The following is a 17,342-nucleotide window of genomic DNA, read 5'->3' as shown; positions in this document are numbered from 1 at the left end:
CTGATTGCCAATACTTGGGGTGCCAATACATTCAAAACATTTCTATTCAGAAATAGAACGAATATTAACTGATATGATAAAAAAAGTCATTGTTATTATAATTATAATTAGCAGTATTATTATTAATTAGGACAAATTTGTAAGTGTGGGATTTGACCAATCGCCGAGTTGTGCTATTATAGCCCCGCCCACATGTCCAGTTCGGTTTTATAGAGGCTGTAACTGTAACGGAGTGAGAACGTGGATTTGTTTTTGAACCTTACTAACCTGTGAAAGACTGCAGAGAGAGAGAGAGAGAGAGAGAGAGATGGATTCATTATTCACTTCCTGTAACCATGGCAACCGCCTCCATAAAGTCCGAGGCAGCTGTACGGCCCTTGTCGAGCCTCTCCACATGGTTTAGCTTCTCCATCACTCCTTCTCCTCCTGCTCTTACCCTGACCATCACCACCATCATCATCTTCATCACCACCACCACCATCATCATCATCATCATTACCTCCTAACGGTTTATTTTATTATTTTATTTTACTTCATATTATCAGAAAACAAATAATCATATTCTTAAATAAATATAAATCTGGCTTTTTTTCTGCTATAATATGGTTTGTGATCAATCTGTGAAATGACCTTTGACTCGAGTGATGACCTTGACCTTACTTCCTGTTTGTTTAGCAGGGACTGAGATAAATAAAAACAAACAAACAAACAAAAACAGTATTAGAGAAGGATCCCGTGTGTTGTGTATGTATCGTGGTGTTTCCATGCGCTTCAGTCTCGACTGAACATATTACTTCGACTTAAAAACATTTTTACTATCGATTATTAAATTAACCCCATTTAAAGCAATAAATTCTGACACTGTGTTACCCTGCAGTGACACTAGGAGGCGCCAAGACTCCCGCCACATGTACAGTTTGATACGGTTTCCTCCTGTTGCAGACGCTCAACACTTCTAACACAACAACCTAAACACACACCGCGCGTTACACACTCGGCTTCACGCTAGCGTCCGTCCCAGCTTTATTTTACTTCCTAGCGAGACGTGTGGACGTGTTTACTGATGCACACACACACACACACACACACACACACACACACACACACTCCATGCCAAGCCATTATCAGCCCATCAGCAGCGTAATGAACAGTCCACTCCTGCACCTGCCCACTAACTGCCCCAGCTGTGTGCGCTGGCTCAGAGAGAGCGAGAGCACTCACACCTAATATTACACACAGACACAAGTATTGGCACCCCTGTTAAATACAGGTGCACTGGGGTTTACAGACATGTGATCATGTTATTAGATTCATCTCATGCTGAGAGCGATCTGCGGGGACAGTGTGACATCACCATCATTAGTATTATTAGAATTATAATAAAAAATTAATTTGAAACATAATTTAAATAATGTAAATAATAAATGTACTGCATTTGTTAAATTCTATTTGTTAATATATGCAGGAAATACAATGTTTTATTTTATTTTTGTTAATATTAGCTACAGCAGTGTTCTGCTGTCGCACCATCATACAAATAAACTATAAAAAATATTTAATCTACAAACAGATTCGAACTTTTATTTGTTTTGCTTTTTAAAGGCCTACTATCTTCAATAATCGATACATTAGTATTTAACCCTAGTATTTTATAACAATAATAATGAGTATTATTATTAAAATTGTATTCCACTCTGTTTGTACACACTGCTCAGGGATACATTCAAAAAAATTCTTTCAAGATAGAAACCATTATTTTACAAACTATTTACAGACAGTGTTTACAAATCGTCCTTTAGTTCTGCTCTGATTGTGATCTGATTGTACCGCTCTCTCTCTCCATCACAGTGCGCGCACACACACACACACACACACACACACACACACACACACACACACACACAAGATTGGAGTGACTGCAGCATTACTGAACAAATACTTTTGGCACAATTCATAGATATTTTGGATTAATTTTATTAAACCAGTTTTTTTTCATATATTTAATAATAAATATTTTTAAAAAATAAATATTTAGTATTAAATATATAGTATTTAAAAAAATAAATGATATTTTTTTTAAAATACATATTTTATTATTAAATCATAAAGAACATAAAAAAAATTTCCCTCATCTTTTAAAATAGTTTTTTTTCCATATTTAATTTTTTTATTTTTTTTTTATGGTTATGCAGTCCAAAAAACTTTGTATTATTATATTATGATTAAAGACAATTCAAGATTCCGCTGCTTTTAGCTACATGATGTCCATTTTGTTCAATTTTACTTGAACTTGTTTTGATGACGTTCTTTATGAACTGTTTATTTGTGATAACGATTCTCCAGACTGAACGTTAGCATGCTAGCACGCTACGCGGCCCCCACCTTGCTCTTTGATCTGTCGGATCTGCCGCACCGTCTCCTTCAGGATGGCGCACTTGTCCGGTTTGACGTTGAAGCTGTCGATGTCGCTGAGATTAGCCGAGATCAGCTCCGCGAGCTCCTCGATGTATTTGCTCTCCTGCTCTCGCCGACGCTTCTCACACCTGCGGGGGGCGCAAGAGGAACCGCTTAACCTTTTAAAAAACATAGCCATGTTTAATCGCTGTTACAGGTCATAACTTTAGGGCGTGGCCGTACCCGAGGCCGGGCGTGTCACAGGTGGACAGGCTGCGTTTGCGATCGGGGCACAGAGGCTCCATGGAGTTCTCCCCCACGCCGCTCATCTCCTGCACATATCAGCACCTGTACAGAGAGGGGGAGGGGGGGGCAATGAGGGGCGGGGCCAAAACATTACATCACAGCGATGCTGAACTCTACAATTCGGAACTTGTCCGGATATGTTACTGTTTCCATGGTAACAGGTCATAAAACAAGTTATCATACAAATATAATAATTATAATTAATATTGTAATAATTCCCAAACTTATGTGGAGCAAGAGTTATGAAATTGTATATTTTGACGCATAAGTGTTCCTCCTAAAACACACACACACACACACACACACACACACCTCTTCAGCAGTGTTTTAATGACGAGCTTCTGCTCCGTCCAGCTTCACATCCTGAAACACAAATGAGAAGAGAGCAGAGTTTCAGGGGCGAGAACTTAGTAGAACCCCGGTTCTACATCAGTGTGATGATGATAAAGATGATAATGTATGTGTGTGTGTGTGTGTGTGTGTGTGTGTGATGGAATAAAGCTCTGGAGTGTGAACATGTGGTGGAAAAGAATCACCGGAATAGCATCTGACTCCCTGTGTGTGTGTGTGTGTGTGTGTGTGTGTGTGTATGTGTGTGTGTGTGTGTGTGTGTGTGTGTGAACATGAATGATTTAGGACAGTGAGGAGGAGGAAAAGGATGAAGCCCACAGCAGAGTCCCCCATGACTAATGATGTTTGTGTGTCTGAGATCCATTAGGCAGGTGTTTACACGCGTCAAGCACAGCTGTCTCACTCACCCAGGGAGAGACGGAGGGACAGAGAGAGAGAGAGAGAGAGAGAGAACATCAGAGGAACCGATCCAGGTAAACAAGAAAAGGCAGAGAGGAATTGACAGACAGAATGAGATCGAGACAGACAGACTTATAGATACAGAAACAGACACAGCGAAGAGACAGGCAAACAGAGAAAAACAGACAAGAGACAGACATACCGATATCGATAAAGAAACGGAGATGGACAGACAGTGTGAGACAGACAGACAGACAGACAAACAGACAGACAGAGGGCGGAAGAAAGAATAAGACAGCAGGAGACGGACTGACTGATTGATGGACAGGGACAGACTAACAGCATGAGTGAGAGACAGACAGATGAAGACTGGCAGAAAGACAGGGACAAAGACAGAAGGAAACAAAGACCATAATAAAAACAAAGACGTGCAAACAAAGACAGAGAGACAGATGAGAGAGGGAAAAAACGTGAGACAGAACAGAAAAGGCGAATAAAGTCAGACAGCGTATGAGAGACAGACAGAATGAATGAGTTGGATACTGAGACAGTCAAGAGACAGAAAAAGAAGCGAAAGAGACGTTTTATCCATCATCCATGTTTTCTGGCTTGTTATGAGTGTAACCCATCAGCCAATCACTGTCCGTATTCATTTATGAAACACGCGATTGTTAACAATAATAAATGTTGCCACCTTCTTAAACACATCCATCCGTCTTCTTCCACTTCGTCTTTCCCATAGACACACTATAAAGAAGTCCCAATTCTGTCGCCTGCACCCGTGGACGCTACCGTTCATCTCTCTCTCGCTACAACAACAGACCAGTCCAGTGGCTACATGGCTGCTGGTGCTGGACTGATCCGTCTGATGATGTCTCAATCCACTCTGCCCTCACTGACAGTAAAACTTGTCTGCTTGAGAAAGTGCCTTCTTCCCATTCCAAAAGGGACTTGTCTGGCTGAGACCCATGGCCTCGGGCTTGGAGGTACTGGCTCTTATCTCAGCTGCTTCACACCCAGACTACAAATTGTCCTTTGGGGTGCTGGAGGACGCTACTCAATGACCTTGACAGAACCGAATCACCTGCAAGTAACAATGCAACTCTGAGGTTAACAAATCAGACAAATTCTGTCCATGGAAACCGTGAACAGAATCGGTGACATAGAGGAACCCTGGCATAGCAGGAGTGAGTCTGACCTGATGTTGGTGATGAAGACCAGATTCCCACTCTGGCTCTGGTCATATAGCTTTTCCACTGTCACAAAACACATGTAGACTGCTTGGCCATACTCCCACAAGCCCTCCAATATCCATTTGCGCGTAAAGAGCTGATCCAGTTGTGTCACAGACAGGATGCAGTCTCCATGGCTACTCCACAATCCAAGATTCGAAAAATGTCTGGACTGTCCTTTCCAGTACCCTGGCACAGACTTTGCCATCGAGTTAAGAAGTGTGATCTCCTAAATTTGGGACACAATCTTTGATCAACGTGCTTAAAGACAGGGACCACCACACCAGTCTGCCAGTTCAGAAGCACTCTCCCTGACCTCCACGCAATGTCAAAAAGGCGCATCATCTACGTAGGACATCAACATCAGCAGCCTTCAGGAACTCAGGGTAAATCTCTGCTCCCCCAGGAGTCCCGGCACTAAGGGGTTGTTTAACAACCTTAGCCCAGGTATGAGTAAGTCCTCTTCAGAAGCCTTTAAACTCTACACTCTCAACAGTCAAGTCCTGTCAGTAGAATTCAGGACATCCTCTTAAGTATTCCTTGGTCCCCAGTTGAATTATGCCTCAACATTTCTCCAATTCTACACCCCTTTCAAGTCACCAACGGTTTGCTAGAACTCAAGCTAGTTAAGCTCAAAAGACCACCTTCTGTGACCAGGCTGCACCTTCAATTCCCAGAGTCGACCAATAGGGAGGAGGGTTACCATCACGAGGACCTCAGGAATGGAGGTCTGGAACTTTTTGCAAATGTTTAACGTCTCCAGCCTGGAGAACCAGAGAAGCTCTGCCGGAGGTAAAAGTTGAAGATCTCCCAGACAGGGACCTCTGCAAAAAGCTCCCAGCAAATCCTCTCTACATGTTTTGGGCTGTGTCTGGCTGCGTAAGGCGTTCGCTAAATCTCTAGTCTGGGTTCCAGGGTGGCGACATGGTCTCCCTCTTCTGGACAAGGGATCAGGGACCTCAATGGACAGTTACATACAGAGCTGTAAACTGCTCATAGGCTGGACCCTTACCTACAACCTCTTATACCCCTTTTCCACTGCTCTGGTTCCCGTGCCGGTTCCCAATTTTAGAACCAGTGCCGCACTTTTCCACAAAAAAAAGTTGGTGCCGGTGCCCTAAAATAAGCACCGAACCGGCCCCTAAACTCTGCTGGTCTAGTTGCGAGAACCCGTGACGTCATGAGCGGTGGACAGAGTTATAGGGAATGTTAAAATAAAAAATGGCGGAGACCCAAAGTCCGTTAATGTGGAGCGCGGACAAAACAAAAGCGCTTTTGGCATTTTGGACATTCGCAGAGATTCAGCAGAAATTGGAAAGTGTTTTAAGAAAAAAAAAAAAGTGTATGAGAGCATAAGAGAAGAACTAATAGTCACAGGCTTCACATGAACAGCCGACCAAATAGTGAATAAGCTAAAAAAAAAAAAAAAACTGAAGAAAGACTTTCAGCGGTTAAAACACGTCGAATAAACTGCTTTTGGATACATTTTGAAATACATTTTCATAGTTTGGAGAATAACCAGTAAACTGACTTCGGCCATGGTCATTTCTGTTTAGTGGGCGTGGCCTGTGACGTGTTATCATGCAGCTCCCGCTGAGCTCCTGTCTAGTGTAAATACGGGCCGGTTCACTGTGGTTCCCAGTCCAGCACCGGCCGAGCACCAGAACCGGCACCTGGCACCAGTGTAGTGGAAATGAGGTATTAGGGGGCGAGAACTGCTGATGATGCAGCTGGAATTAAAAGAGCACAAAAACGTCTCCGTTACAGTGAGGAGGAAAATCCTTTAAAAGGGTCTGTAACTGGATTTTAAAGATAAAACTTTAGTGGTATGATAAGAAAGATGAGCTACAGCATCCAAATCCTGGTGCAGTTTCTCCGTCCGTTTTCCATCATGTTCTGGTACCAAAAGATCCGGGAAAAAGTGTTTACTGTTCTTGAATAAATCGCACAGCAAGAGGTTCAGGAACAGCTTTTTGGGTTTGAGGATTGAGTTTCGTGATGTGTAGCGTAACTCGAGTTTGTTTTCAGTTTGTGTATCGTTCTGCAATGCAAGACAAAAAGAATACGGGAAAGTTGTGTGTGTGTGTGTGTGTGTGTGTGTGTATGTGTGTGTGTGTGTGTGTGTGTGAGAGTGAGAGTGAGAGTGAGAGAGAGAGAGAGAGAGAGAGAGAGAGAGATCAGTAGCACTTAATCCGCACATGACTGGGGCACATAATCCACTCAACAGAACCTTGGAGAAAAACAAACAAGAAACACTATCTGTACCGAGAGAGAGAAAGAGCAAGAGAAAACAGAGAAGGTGACAGAACGAGAGACGTAAAGAGAGACTTATTTCTAAAAAAAGTTAAGGGCAGACTGTTAGAAGTGAGCAACACACACAGAGAGACAGACAGGAGAGCACAGAGACAGAGGGGAGAGCGAGAGGAACATTTGGAGGGACAGATAGCGAGAGAGAGAGACAGAAAGAGCCAGACGTAAAGACAGACAGAGACAACCGGACAAGAAGACAGACATACAAAGACAGAAAGACAGAGACAGGCTGCAGTCTGAGCTGATCCGGATGAGACGGAGTGTAAACACTAAATCTGATCATTTCTCTCTTACTGGAATAAATCTACTCTCTCAGCGCGTTTGCTCCACGTGGGTGACGTGACGAGATGTTGCTCCGTTCCTGATCAGTAAACTCCTTGTCCAACATGTCCCTCACCTGTCTCTACTTTGACCCACTGCGTCTCTGGTTGAGAAAGGAGGTCCGAATGAGTCGTATTTCACAGGCAGTAAAGAATCTAACCAATCAGAGATTAGATTGATTCCTTACACTGATTCCACACACACCGCCCCTCCCCACACACACACACCGCCCCTCCCCACACACACCCCGCCCCTCCCCACACACACCCCGCCCCTCTCCACACACACCCCGCCCCTCTCCACACACACCCCGCCCCTCTCCACACGACCCCACCCTCTCTCCACACACACCCCGACATTTTCACTCTGTCGCCAGAGTGAAATGTCACGACTCAAAGTGTGATGTAAGCCTTACAGATCAAAATGTTCCAGGATAAAAGTGTGTGAACCCTGGAAAAGTGTGTAAGGGTTCACAGGAGGGTCAGTGTAAATGTGAAACACACACACACACACACACACACACACATTCAGCGTGGGCATCTAGTCTGTCTGCTCCTGTTACCACTTCTATATTTCGAGTGTGTGTGGGCGGCTGGGCTGAGTCAGTCAGAGAGTGTGTGTGTGTGTGTGTGTTACACATCATTCAGTCAGTCAATACTGACACCTCCCAGACGGCGCGCCTGTGTCCTAACCTCTGTTTGCCAACCACAAGTGTACACACACACACACACACACACACACATTTTGATAATACTGCAGTAATAATAATAATTATAATAATCTTATAAAACCAGATTAAATATAAACACTTAAATCAGACTTAATGCTGTAATATGCTAATGAGCATGCTTGATTGACAGCTTAAGGACAGTTTTAAAATACAAATCAAACTGTTTAAAAACTGTATTTAAATAAAGTAGATACTTAAACTTTAGAGAATTCCCTGTGTTTGTGTGTGTGTGCGTGCGTGCGTGCGTGCGTGTGTGTGCGTGTGCGTGTGTGTGAGCACATGGTATGAAGTTGAGGCACAAATGTTAATTCAGGACAGGTCCACATGGCCACGCCCATTTTGCCCAGACTGAAAGCCCTTAGGCCACACCCCTTCTGTGATTCCTCAGACTGCTTCATGACTCCGCCCTCCACCATCAACCCCGCCCTCCACCATCAACCCCGCCCTCCACCATCAACCCCGCCCTCCACCATCAACCCCGCCCTCCACCATCAACCCCGCCCTCCACCATCAACCCCGCCCTCCACCTCTCAGGTTTCCTATACTGTACCTCTTCCTTCCTTCCTTCCATCTCTCAATGTGCTCTCCATTTTTTCTCTCTTTCAATCATCTCCATCCTTTCATCTTTTCTCACCCTCTTACCATTTCTCCATCCTTTCATTTCTACATGTGCCACCTCTCTACCTCTCTTTCCATCCTCCTTCTCTCTATCTCTCAATCATCCTCTCCATCGCTACATCCCACCTCCCTCCACCTCTTGATCTCTCCATCCTTCCATATTTTCCTTTCATCTCATCATTTCTCCATCCTTTCACCTCTCCATGCTTCTCCTCCATCCTCTCAGGACTCTCTAATCTCTCTCTCTCTTTATTCCTCACTTTATTCCTTCACCTCTTCACCCCATCCGTCATGCACCTCCCCTCTCCACCACACCTTCCTCCGTTCCTCCTCTGTTCATTCCTCCACCCTGCATCATCTTTCCAGAAGAGGAGAGAGATTGATGCTCTGCTTCTCTCTTCTCGGCAGCCTGACAGGAGAGAATAATATGTTTTTCCTTCACGGCTACTCCTCCTTTATCTCTCCTTTTTTCTCTCCATCACTTCACCCTCCTCATGCATGCATGCAAAAAAAAGGAAAAAAAAAAGCAAAGAAATGTCGATCTAATGACGCCTGATTACAAAAAGAGCAGCAATAAATGATTATTATTTTTTAAACATTTAATCTGCTCTTTATCCATCATCATGTGGTCATTTCATCCGTCACAATTTTTCCTTATCGCCGACTAAAAAGCAGGATGAGCTCCGCTCCCCCCCCCCCACCACAGCCTGACTGTTGCCGTGCCAACCGGTGCATCATCAGGAGGAGGAAGAAGAGGAGGAGGAAGAGGAGCCCACCTTGTGACAGATAGGAGAAAAGATGCAGCGATCTGCTAGTTGTCCAAACACACACACACACACACACACACACACACACACACACACACACACACACGCACTCCGCTGTGGCCTCTGGAAAAAAAAAAAAAAAAAAAACAGAGAGAGAGACGGAAGGATAATAAGCTCTTCTGTTTGACACTGAATGCTGATTATTATTATATCACAGCTGAACAGCCAATGGTATTAATCAACATGCTAATGACGGCACAGGAAACAGAATTAGCATGCTAATGATGAGCAGGACGCCGCACGGCAGCCGCTTTTGTTCAGTGTTATTAATAAAACGGCTGATGAAATAAGATTAGCGACCAGACTCGATTTGCCGCGACGAGATAAAGCGCCAGACCAGCGGCGCGGCAGAATTCTGAGTTCTGATTGGTCAGAACAGTGTTTCATGACATCATCATTTCTATAATAACCGCTCATTCACAACAATAATGATAAGCGGATTGTTAAAAGGATATTGTTCTTTTTTTTTTTATGGAAGGAGTCTCCAGTCTCAGACGTAAAGCTAACTGTACGTTTTTTTTGACATCTTTAGGACCCAGGAGTTTGCGCTTCAAGTTTTTTATTTTTTAGGAACGTGACTGCGACTCATTTTTTGTCATTTAAAAGAAAGAAAAACAGCAGACGTTTCTAACATTACAGTATAATGCATAACAGATTAAACAGTTCCTATTAAAATGAATTAAAAAGTTTGTGTTTTTAGCTGACAACAAAAATACATATTTATTTATTTAAACTAATTACTTAATTTAAGAAGTATTTGTATACTGTAGGTTACTGTACTGTAACAAACAAACAGAACACGTATATTTGGAACAAAGCGCGAACAGAAACCAGACGAGTTCCGTGTTTCACCTCAATATCAGGAATTTATCAGATTAAGTTTTGGATGATCAGATTATTGATCACTTCTGGTTTCCTCAAACAAACATCAGAACCTTTTATTTTTCCTGTTTTTGAGTTTCTACGTGAACCGTAAACAAACTCCTTCCCCTCTTCAGGCTCAAGTGTCAGATCTGTCCACTGAACGACCTCATCCTAAAGCAACCCCTCTCACCCCCAATGCCCCCCACGCATCTCGGTGACCCGTTCGGCGGGTTTAACGCTGTGGTGCGAGACGTGCTATAGCTCATAGACCGGGGGGTGGGGGTGGGGGGCGGAGGTTGTTGTGGTTGGATTGGGGGGGGATTTGGGGGTGTTGTGGTTGGATGGGGGGGGGGGGATTAGGGGGGATTGGGGACGACAGGAACATGATGACGGGCGAGAGCGCAGAATACCGGTGAGGTAGTATAAAAAACACGCACACACCCACACACCACGATAGAACACACAACACTACAACACTACATTCTGAGGTTTCTACAAAAATAGTTGTCGGTTTCACAGTTGATCAAGACCAAAAATAAATAAAAATAAACACAGTATATATGACTTTTATTTTTGTTCCAGCAGCTCAAGTGTTCTTTTAAGCAGTTTTATTCCTTACAGCTTTTCAAATAATAAAAACTACTAAAAGTTTCTAATAAACACTGAAATTCGTGTCTAAATTTTTAAACGTCACGTCTTGTACGAAATGATTACCTTTATTTCGCCTCCTAGTTTTCTGCTAAACACTCCAGTCCAGTAGGTGGCAGTGTCGCACCAACTGCTAATAAATTTTAAAGAATAATTATTTCGCAAAATGCGAGTATTGATTTTTGTGGTGTAATTTTAATATTTTTATCTATTTAACTTTTGTAAGATTTACTTTTTGGTGATGGGGAGATGTGGGCGGGGCTTACAGTGCTGAATACTCATTGGACAGTTTCTGGTTGGTGGGAGATACAAGGCTGCGTCCTCACTGGCTAGCTTTTCTAAAAACTCTCATTTCCTCCAAAGACAAGGTTACTGGCCAATGAGGATGTAGACAACTGAAAAACATTTAATCTTAGTTTATTTTTTAGTTTACGCTTCCGTAGGCGAGTTCTTAAGGTGAAATGTTGTATTGTGAAACACATTTTCCCAAAGGAATTAATAAAAATGCAGATAATCCGTTCCAGCCACACTAAAATATTCCCAGTATTATCAATTTCCAACACTATCATCATATTTTTAAGTAAAAAAACAAAACATTTAGAAAAGACGTGTAAATGACATAAAAAAAGGAAATAAATAGACATTAAACCTCACTTAACCTTACTCTATGATTCCTCCCGGGACCGGCTGCTTTAAAAACCAAACTGAAAGCGGCTCCCTTTTCTTCTTGCTACCGTCCTTAAGAACATTTTTGGAACCCGCGGTGCTGCGACTTCACTAAATCTCACACAAAATGTGCCAAAAACCCACAAAGGATATGTAAACTCACAGATGCACGTGCGACTTATCCGGCGTTCAGTTCAATAAGTTCACTCATGTCGGAGGTGCTTCGTATGCCGAGGCAAATCCCTTAAAAAAGGCGGGGCCGCTTGTAATGCCGAGGAACCACTGTACTTAAGGCGTAAAATCCTAGTGAAGTATTTTCCAAGTTTTGTTTAAAAATGTAACAATTTTTTTCTTTAAATCTAGACAAAATCTGGATATTTACAAAATCGTGATGCAGAATCGCTATACAAATCGAATCGGCCCCGAGGTATCGTGATGATACCGTATCGACCGGCCCCTGGTGATTGACGTCCCCGTTACCCCTATTAGATCTAAACGCTTTACAGAACCACAAATACCACAAGCCGTGTTTAAGAGGAAGAACCAGACGCCAGAATAAGGGATTCATCTCTTTATATCGTCTGTATGAGACCTTAGAGACACACAGTCTCTAAACGTTTTACTCCAGATTGTCCAAGAGGTGGAGAAGTCTCGCAGTGAGACGCCGCAGCAAAGAGGGGGAAGAAATCTGCATCAGACGGAGCAGGACATTGTGACTGGAATCAGGCTGGCGTGGTGTCAAGAGTGCAGTGTGTGTGTGTGTGTGTGTGTGTGTCAGCGTGAGCCTCCTGACCGTTCCTTGCACTCTGAGATTGGTACCAGATGACGGCTGTCAGGAGCGCTCTAGTTTGCGAGATGTACGAGCGCTCGCGGTCCAACGCAGCCCGTCTCACCCTGATGTGTCTCTATTATAATTGAGAGAAAGAGACGGATTTACTTAAACTGAGGAGATTTACAGCAGGACTGGAACTGAAGAACAAGAGCACCTCAGTTCCAGCCTTAAAGCGAGCATGAGGTCGGGACGTTCTTTTGGTGAAGTCACTTTTTAAGTGTATGAAGTGTGCTCCAGGGCGGAGCGATGGGCGGTGCTGGGGGGGGGGGGGTAAGGGGGGGGTGGAGGTATGATACTGTTTCCCCAACAGCTGCTGAACCAACGTTAAACCATGGATAAAAAGCAAACACACTCAATGAGACTTCATCAGTGTGTGCAGTCGGGGTGACGGTGCTGAGGGTCCTGAGATGGTAGGAGGAAGAAACCTTGAGAGGAACCAGACTCAACAGGGAACCCATCCTCATCTGGGTGATAACGGATAGCAGGGATTGATCTGCACTCGTACTGTGTGTTAGGAGGCTGGAACACTGGAACTGTTGCAAATTAAAATCCCTGACTGTTCTTCACATCTTGATTTTGTGACATCACATGAGTCAATTAGCTACAAATTAATCACACACTAAATCACGTCTGTGCTACATTATAATTTCTTACGACGCTACTATTTTTCTCGAACCCACGACAATTTGTTTAGGTTTGCTACAATGGCCCATATGACACGTAGTAGCTCGCTCCACCTGCAAGCTCCTGAACAACCGCTACAACTTACTTACGCACTGCTACAGGGTTTTTTTATTTTCAGTTGACGAATACATTTTAAAATTTAGAAATTTATACTTTTTCCAATTTATTAATTTTTTTTTATCTCTCACATCACTATTCTGTTCCAGACTCCAATAAAAAAACTGACACAAAGTTGAGTGACCGCACCGATCTCGGCAGGAAGCTGAAAGGCATTGTGGGTAATTTCCATTGCAAAATAAATCTGCTGGAGTTCAGGTTAATTATACAGAAGAACATGCAGCGTGCTCAGGGTGGATTTTTCCTTTAACTTTAACGACGTTTTTTTCGTCTGACGTATTATGCAGCAGCGGCTCGTTGTGTTCCTGCCACGAACGCGCCCGGAGAAACCTGGCCTGCGATGTGGAGCGGCTCTGCTGCGTGAACTCTCTCTGACTTCCAGCTCGCATCGCAACCTAAATCCAGCATTTACGCAGAAATGCAAATGGGCCCCAGGCCACGATCTGCCACCTGGCAAAGCTCAGATACGCACAGAGCGAGCGAGAGAGAAGGAGGGAGAGAGAGAGAGAGAGAGGGAGAGAGAATGAGACTTAAAGCCAAGCAAAGCGATGAGATTTCTCTTTCTTTGTGCTCTCTCAGTAATAACACGATCAGTTCCACATTCCAGTACGGTTACTGTTTTTTTTTTTTTTTTAAATAAAAAAAGAAATCCTGCATTTTAGTAATTGCGGTACAGCGAGGTGAAGTTTTACAGTTCATTTGCATTACACTTTCACCCCACCCTAACACCCCCGGTCCCCCTTCGCCCCCCCCGCAGTAAACTCGTCTGGATCAGATTCGACCCGAGGTCAGACTCATTTTCATTTCTTAACATTTACGCATAAAATTGTTGCCATTTAATTAAGCATCTGTATTAAACCTACAAGTTCTACATATCGACCTTTAGCACCTGACGCCTGTCCACCTCGGCCCCGCCCACTTCTATATGGTTAAAGGGGCGTCACTTACTGGATGTCAGCGTCAAAACCCTCGAACAATTCCGGTCACAGAAGCACTTTCAGCGGGAACACGCATCTGATAACATCATTTCATCTCAAAGTAAAGTCGCCTCTGGACCGTCCGCGTCGTTCTGTTTCACGGCTAACGCAAGCTACAAGGCTAACTAGCCTTTAACACAAGGCTAACTGCCAAAACCTTCTCTAATCCCTGATCAAGGGCACTACTTGGTGTGTGAAACAAGAGATTGTACCCCCTACACAGTGCACTAGCTTTATATTTAACGCTATTTGGAACCGGTTCAACCGCGGAACAGTTCGATAGCTATTCACTCAAAAGTGTGAAATGTCAGTATTAGTTAACGTAACCTGTATGTCATGGTATAAAGTGTAACTTTAGCACAGCGCATTTCACACCCTCGTCTCATCTGCAACAGAAGCAGATAACAAACGCTAACGCTAGAAACGCGTGTTCTCATCCCGTTAAAAAATTTCCGTTATCTTTAAGTTAATGTTAAAAAAATGTAAGTCGCTCTGGATAAGAGCGTCTGCCAAATGCCTAAATGTAAATGTAAGTTACCCTTGGTGTATAATTCTTCCAGACCTTGGAGACGAGGAAGAATAACCTCAACGCAAGTGCCACCTTGTGGTGTTACTGGGTATTACCCTTTAGCTACGTTATTACACTTCTGATTGTTCAGGTGTATTGGACGCTGTTGTGTAAGCATGGTGACGGTCTCGTCGTCATGGCGACCCACCATGACTGTACGGTTATATTACAGGAGAAACACTGCAAGCTAGCTAGGCTACTAAATCTGCAAATTTGGCATGTCTTAATTTTGTTGAACATTTAATACAAACTATTTGTGAGTGTTTTAAAAACAAAACAGGAAACAAAAACTTTATTTTTGACATCCAGACTTTTAAAAACAGCAATCGAACATAAAAACAATACAGTTACTGCGATATCTACTGAGAACACGACAGGAAATGCTGACTAGAGGAGTCTTGGATTAACAGGTTCCTCAACGGTTCCTCAGATGGTTAAGAACTTAAATCAGGTTCTACTGAGAACCCTGAGGGTTTAATCTGAGCTGACGGGGCGGATCTGTCGGAAACATCTGTAGCGTTCTTCAGTTCTCCAGCTTATTGTAAGTAAGAGCTCATTCACACACACACACACACACACACAATCTTTAATCTCTGTTAATCAGCCCAGTAACAGGAAATAAGCTTTGCAGGATGACTTCCTGTTGTTTCAGAGCGATGAGAAGGAGGAGAGAGGAGCCGGGCAGCGATCCAAATCCCTTCTTCCTCTCTCTCTCTCTCGCCCGTCACGGACACTTCACTTTCCCGGGCCGAGCCAAATGTTCCATCGACGCCATTTTGAGACTTGAAAGATAAACAGGATGTGCAGAAGCTCGGGGTCGAGCTCAAAGTCAAAGCGCTCCTGCAGACGGCTTCGATTCGTCGCGTACACACAAACTGCCTCACGTATTCACGCAACACACGCTAACCGTAACCTACCGCTGCTAACTAGTACCAGATAACTAACTAACTAGCCTAGCTTGCCTGAAAGATTTATTTATTTATTTTTAATATTAAATTTTAGTATTGAGGGGTGTGTGTTCTCACTGCAGGTCTGAGCGATCGGACGGTTCAGTATCGACATCGTGATTATACGCTTGTCTGAAATATCATAACAGCTTAACGATTATTATTATTATTATTATTATTGCTTTTATATTGCTTAATATAAGTACAGTATAGGAGAGCATCTTGCAGTTGATGGAGATTTGTGGGATGCACATCCAGGGCACGAAGCTCCCGTTCCACCACATCCCAAAGATGCTCTATTGGGTTGAGATCTGGTGACTGTGGGGGCCATTTTAGTACAGTGAACTCATTGTCATGTTCAAGAAACCAATTTGAAATGATTGGAGCTTTGTGACATGGTGCATTATCCTGCTGGAAGTAGCCATCAGAGGATGGGTACATGGTGGTCATAAAGGGATGGACATGGTCAGAAACAATGCTCAGGTAGCCCGTGGCATTTAAACCATGCCCAATTGGCACTAAGGGGCCTAAAGTGTGCCAAGAAAACATCCCCCACACCATTACACCACCATCACCAGCCTGCACAGTGGTAACAAGGCATGATGGATACATTTTATAGATTTTAAATCAACTATATTTTTGGTTCTTTTTCTTTATAATTTTTTTCTACAACTTTTAATAAGTTATTTTTGTCCTTTGCTTTTTTGTTATGAATGTAAATCTTTACAAATTTATCTTGCAACATTGTTTCCACAGTGCAGAACTGCTCTTTTTGATCTTTTTTTTTTTTTTTTAACTCCTCTTTTTTTCTTTTATCTGACTGTAAACTAAGCACAGGTGAAATAAGCGAACCGAACAGGATTAAAGTTACGCTCAGAGGTAAGCAAGAAATAACTGGTGGTGAAGCGGTGCAGGTTTCTCACACTTAAGCGTTAAAACCTGCCAAACGCACCGCACTTCCTGATGTGGGGAAGGGGGCGGGGCCACAATGTGGGCGTATAAATTATAATCATTCTGTTTAGCCCAAATATAACTCCAAGAGTATTTATAACGTGTGGAGGGGACGGGCGGACGGCGCAGACGACTGGGGAGGAAAACAGGAAGTACGAGTCAGGGTCACAGGAAGTGAGAGACGATCTAATCTCAATAACGCGACCAATCGATACCTCATCCACACGATTCTCACGCGAGTGTCTTTGTGCTGCTTGCCCCGCCCACTCCTGAGCCGCATCTCTGGTTTGAGACGGTTTGTGATGGAAGAAGTGGGAACTGATGAGTGAGACGGAGAGAGCTGAGGCACGAGTCGAGAGAAAGAAAACAAAGAAAAGCTCCGCCCTGTCCACACCCTTCATTAGCATACTCTCCGCGCTGTAGGACACGCCCCTTGCTCTCCAGCAGGCGACCCGTGACGGTAAAGTTCCATGTGGATTTGCATTCGCCTGCTGTAACATTCCCGTTCCAGGTGGTAGACGTCCGACTCCGGAGTGAGACGCGTTTGAGAGTTAGCTAAAGCGTCTCATTTGTAATCGGCCAAAACACAATATTGCTGCT

General features: G+C 43.6%; 1 protein-coding gene across 4 annotated transcripts in view; it reads right to left on the bottom strand.

Moving 5' to 3' along the window:
* Positions 1 to 17,342, bottom strand: part of LOC128510484 (nuclear receptor coactivator 3-like) — a 49,014-nt gene that overhangs the window by 14,961 nt on the left and 16,711 nt on the right. For 3 of the 4 annotated variants that reach the window (XM_053482807.1, XM_053482812.1, XM_053482811.1), the window contains exons 2-4: positions 3,013 to 3,063; positions 2,638 to 2,742; positions 2,383 to 2,543 (exon numbers count right to left, since the gene is read on the bottom strand). In XM_053482807.1, coding sequence (XP_053338782.1) covers positions 2,383 to 2,543; positions 2,638 to 2,723 — 247 coding nt within the window. In that variant the 5' untranslated portion in view covers positions 2,724 to 2,742; positions 3,013 to 3,063. Of the gene's footprint in view, positions 1 to 2,382; positions 2,544 to 2,637; positions 2,743 to 3,012; positions 3,064 to 9,437; positions 9,463 to 17,342 lie in introns of those variants that run through there. The other variant, XM_053482810.1, reaches the window with a different exon arrangement.

The sequence above is a fragment of the Clarias gariepinus genome, chromosome 22 (genome assembly GCF_024256425.1).
Source record: "Clarias gariepinus isolate MV-2021 ecotype Netherlands chromosome 22, CGAR_prim_01v2, whole genome shotgun sequence".
NCBI classification, from domain to species: domain Eukaryota; kingdom Metazoa; phylum Chordata; class Actinopteri; order Siluriformes; family Clariidae; genus Clarias; species Clarias gariepinus.
This window is presented reverse-complemented; position numbering and strand designations above follow the sequence as displayed.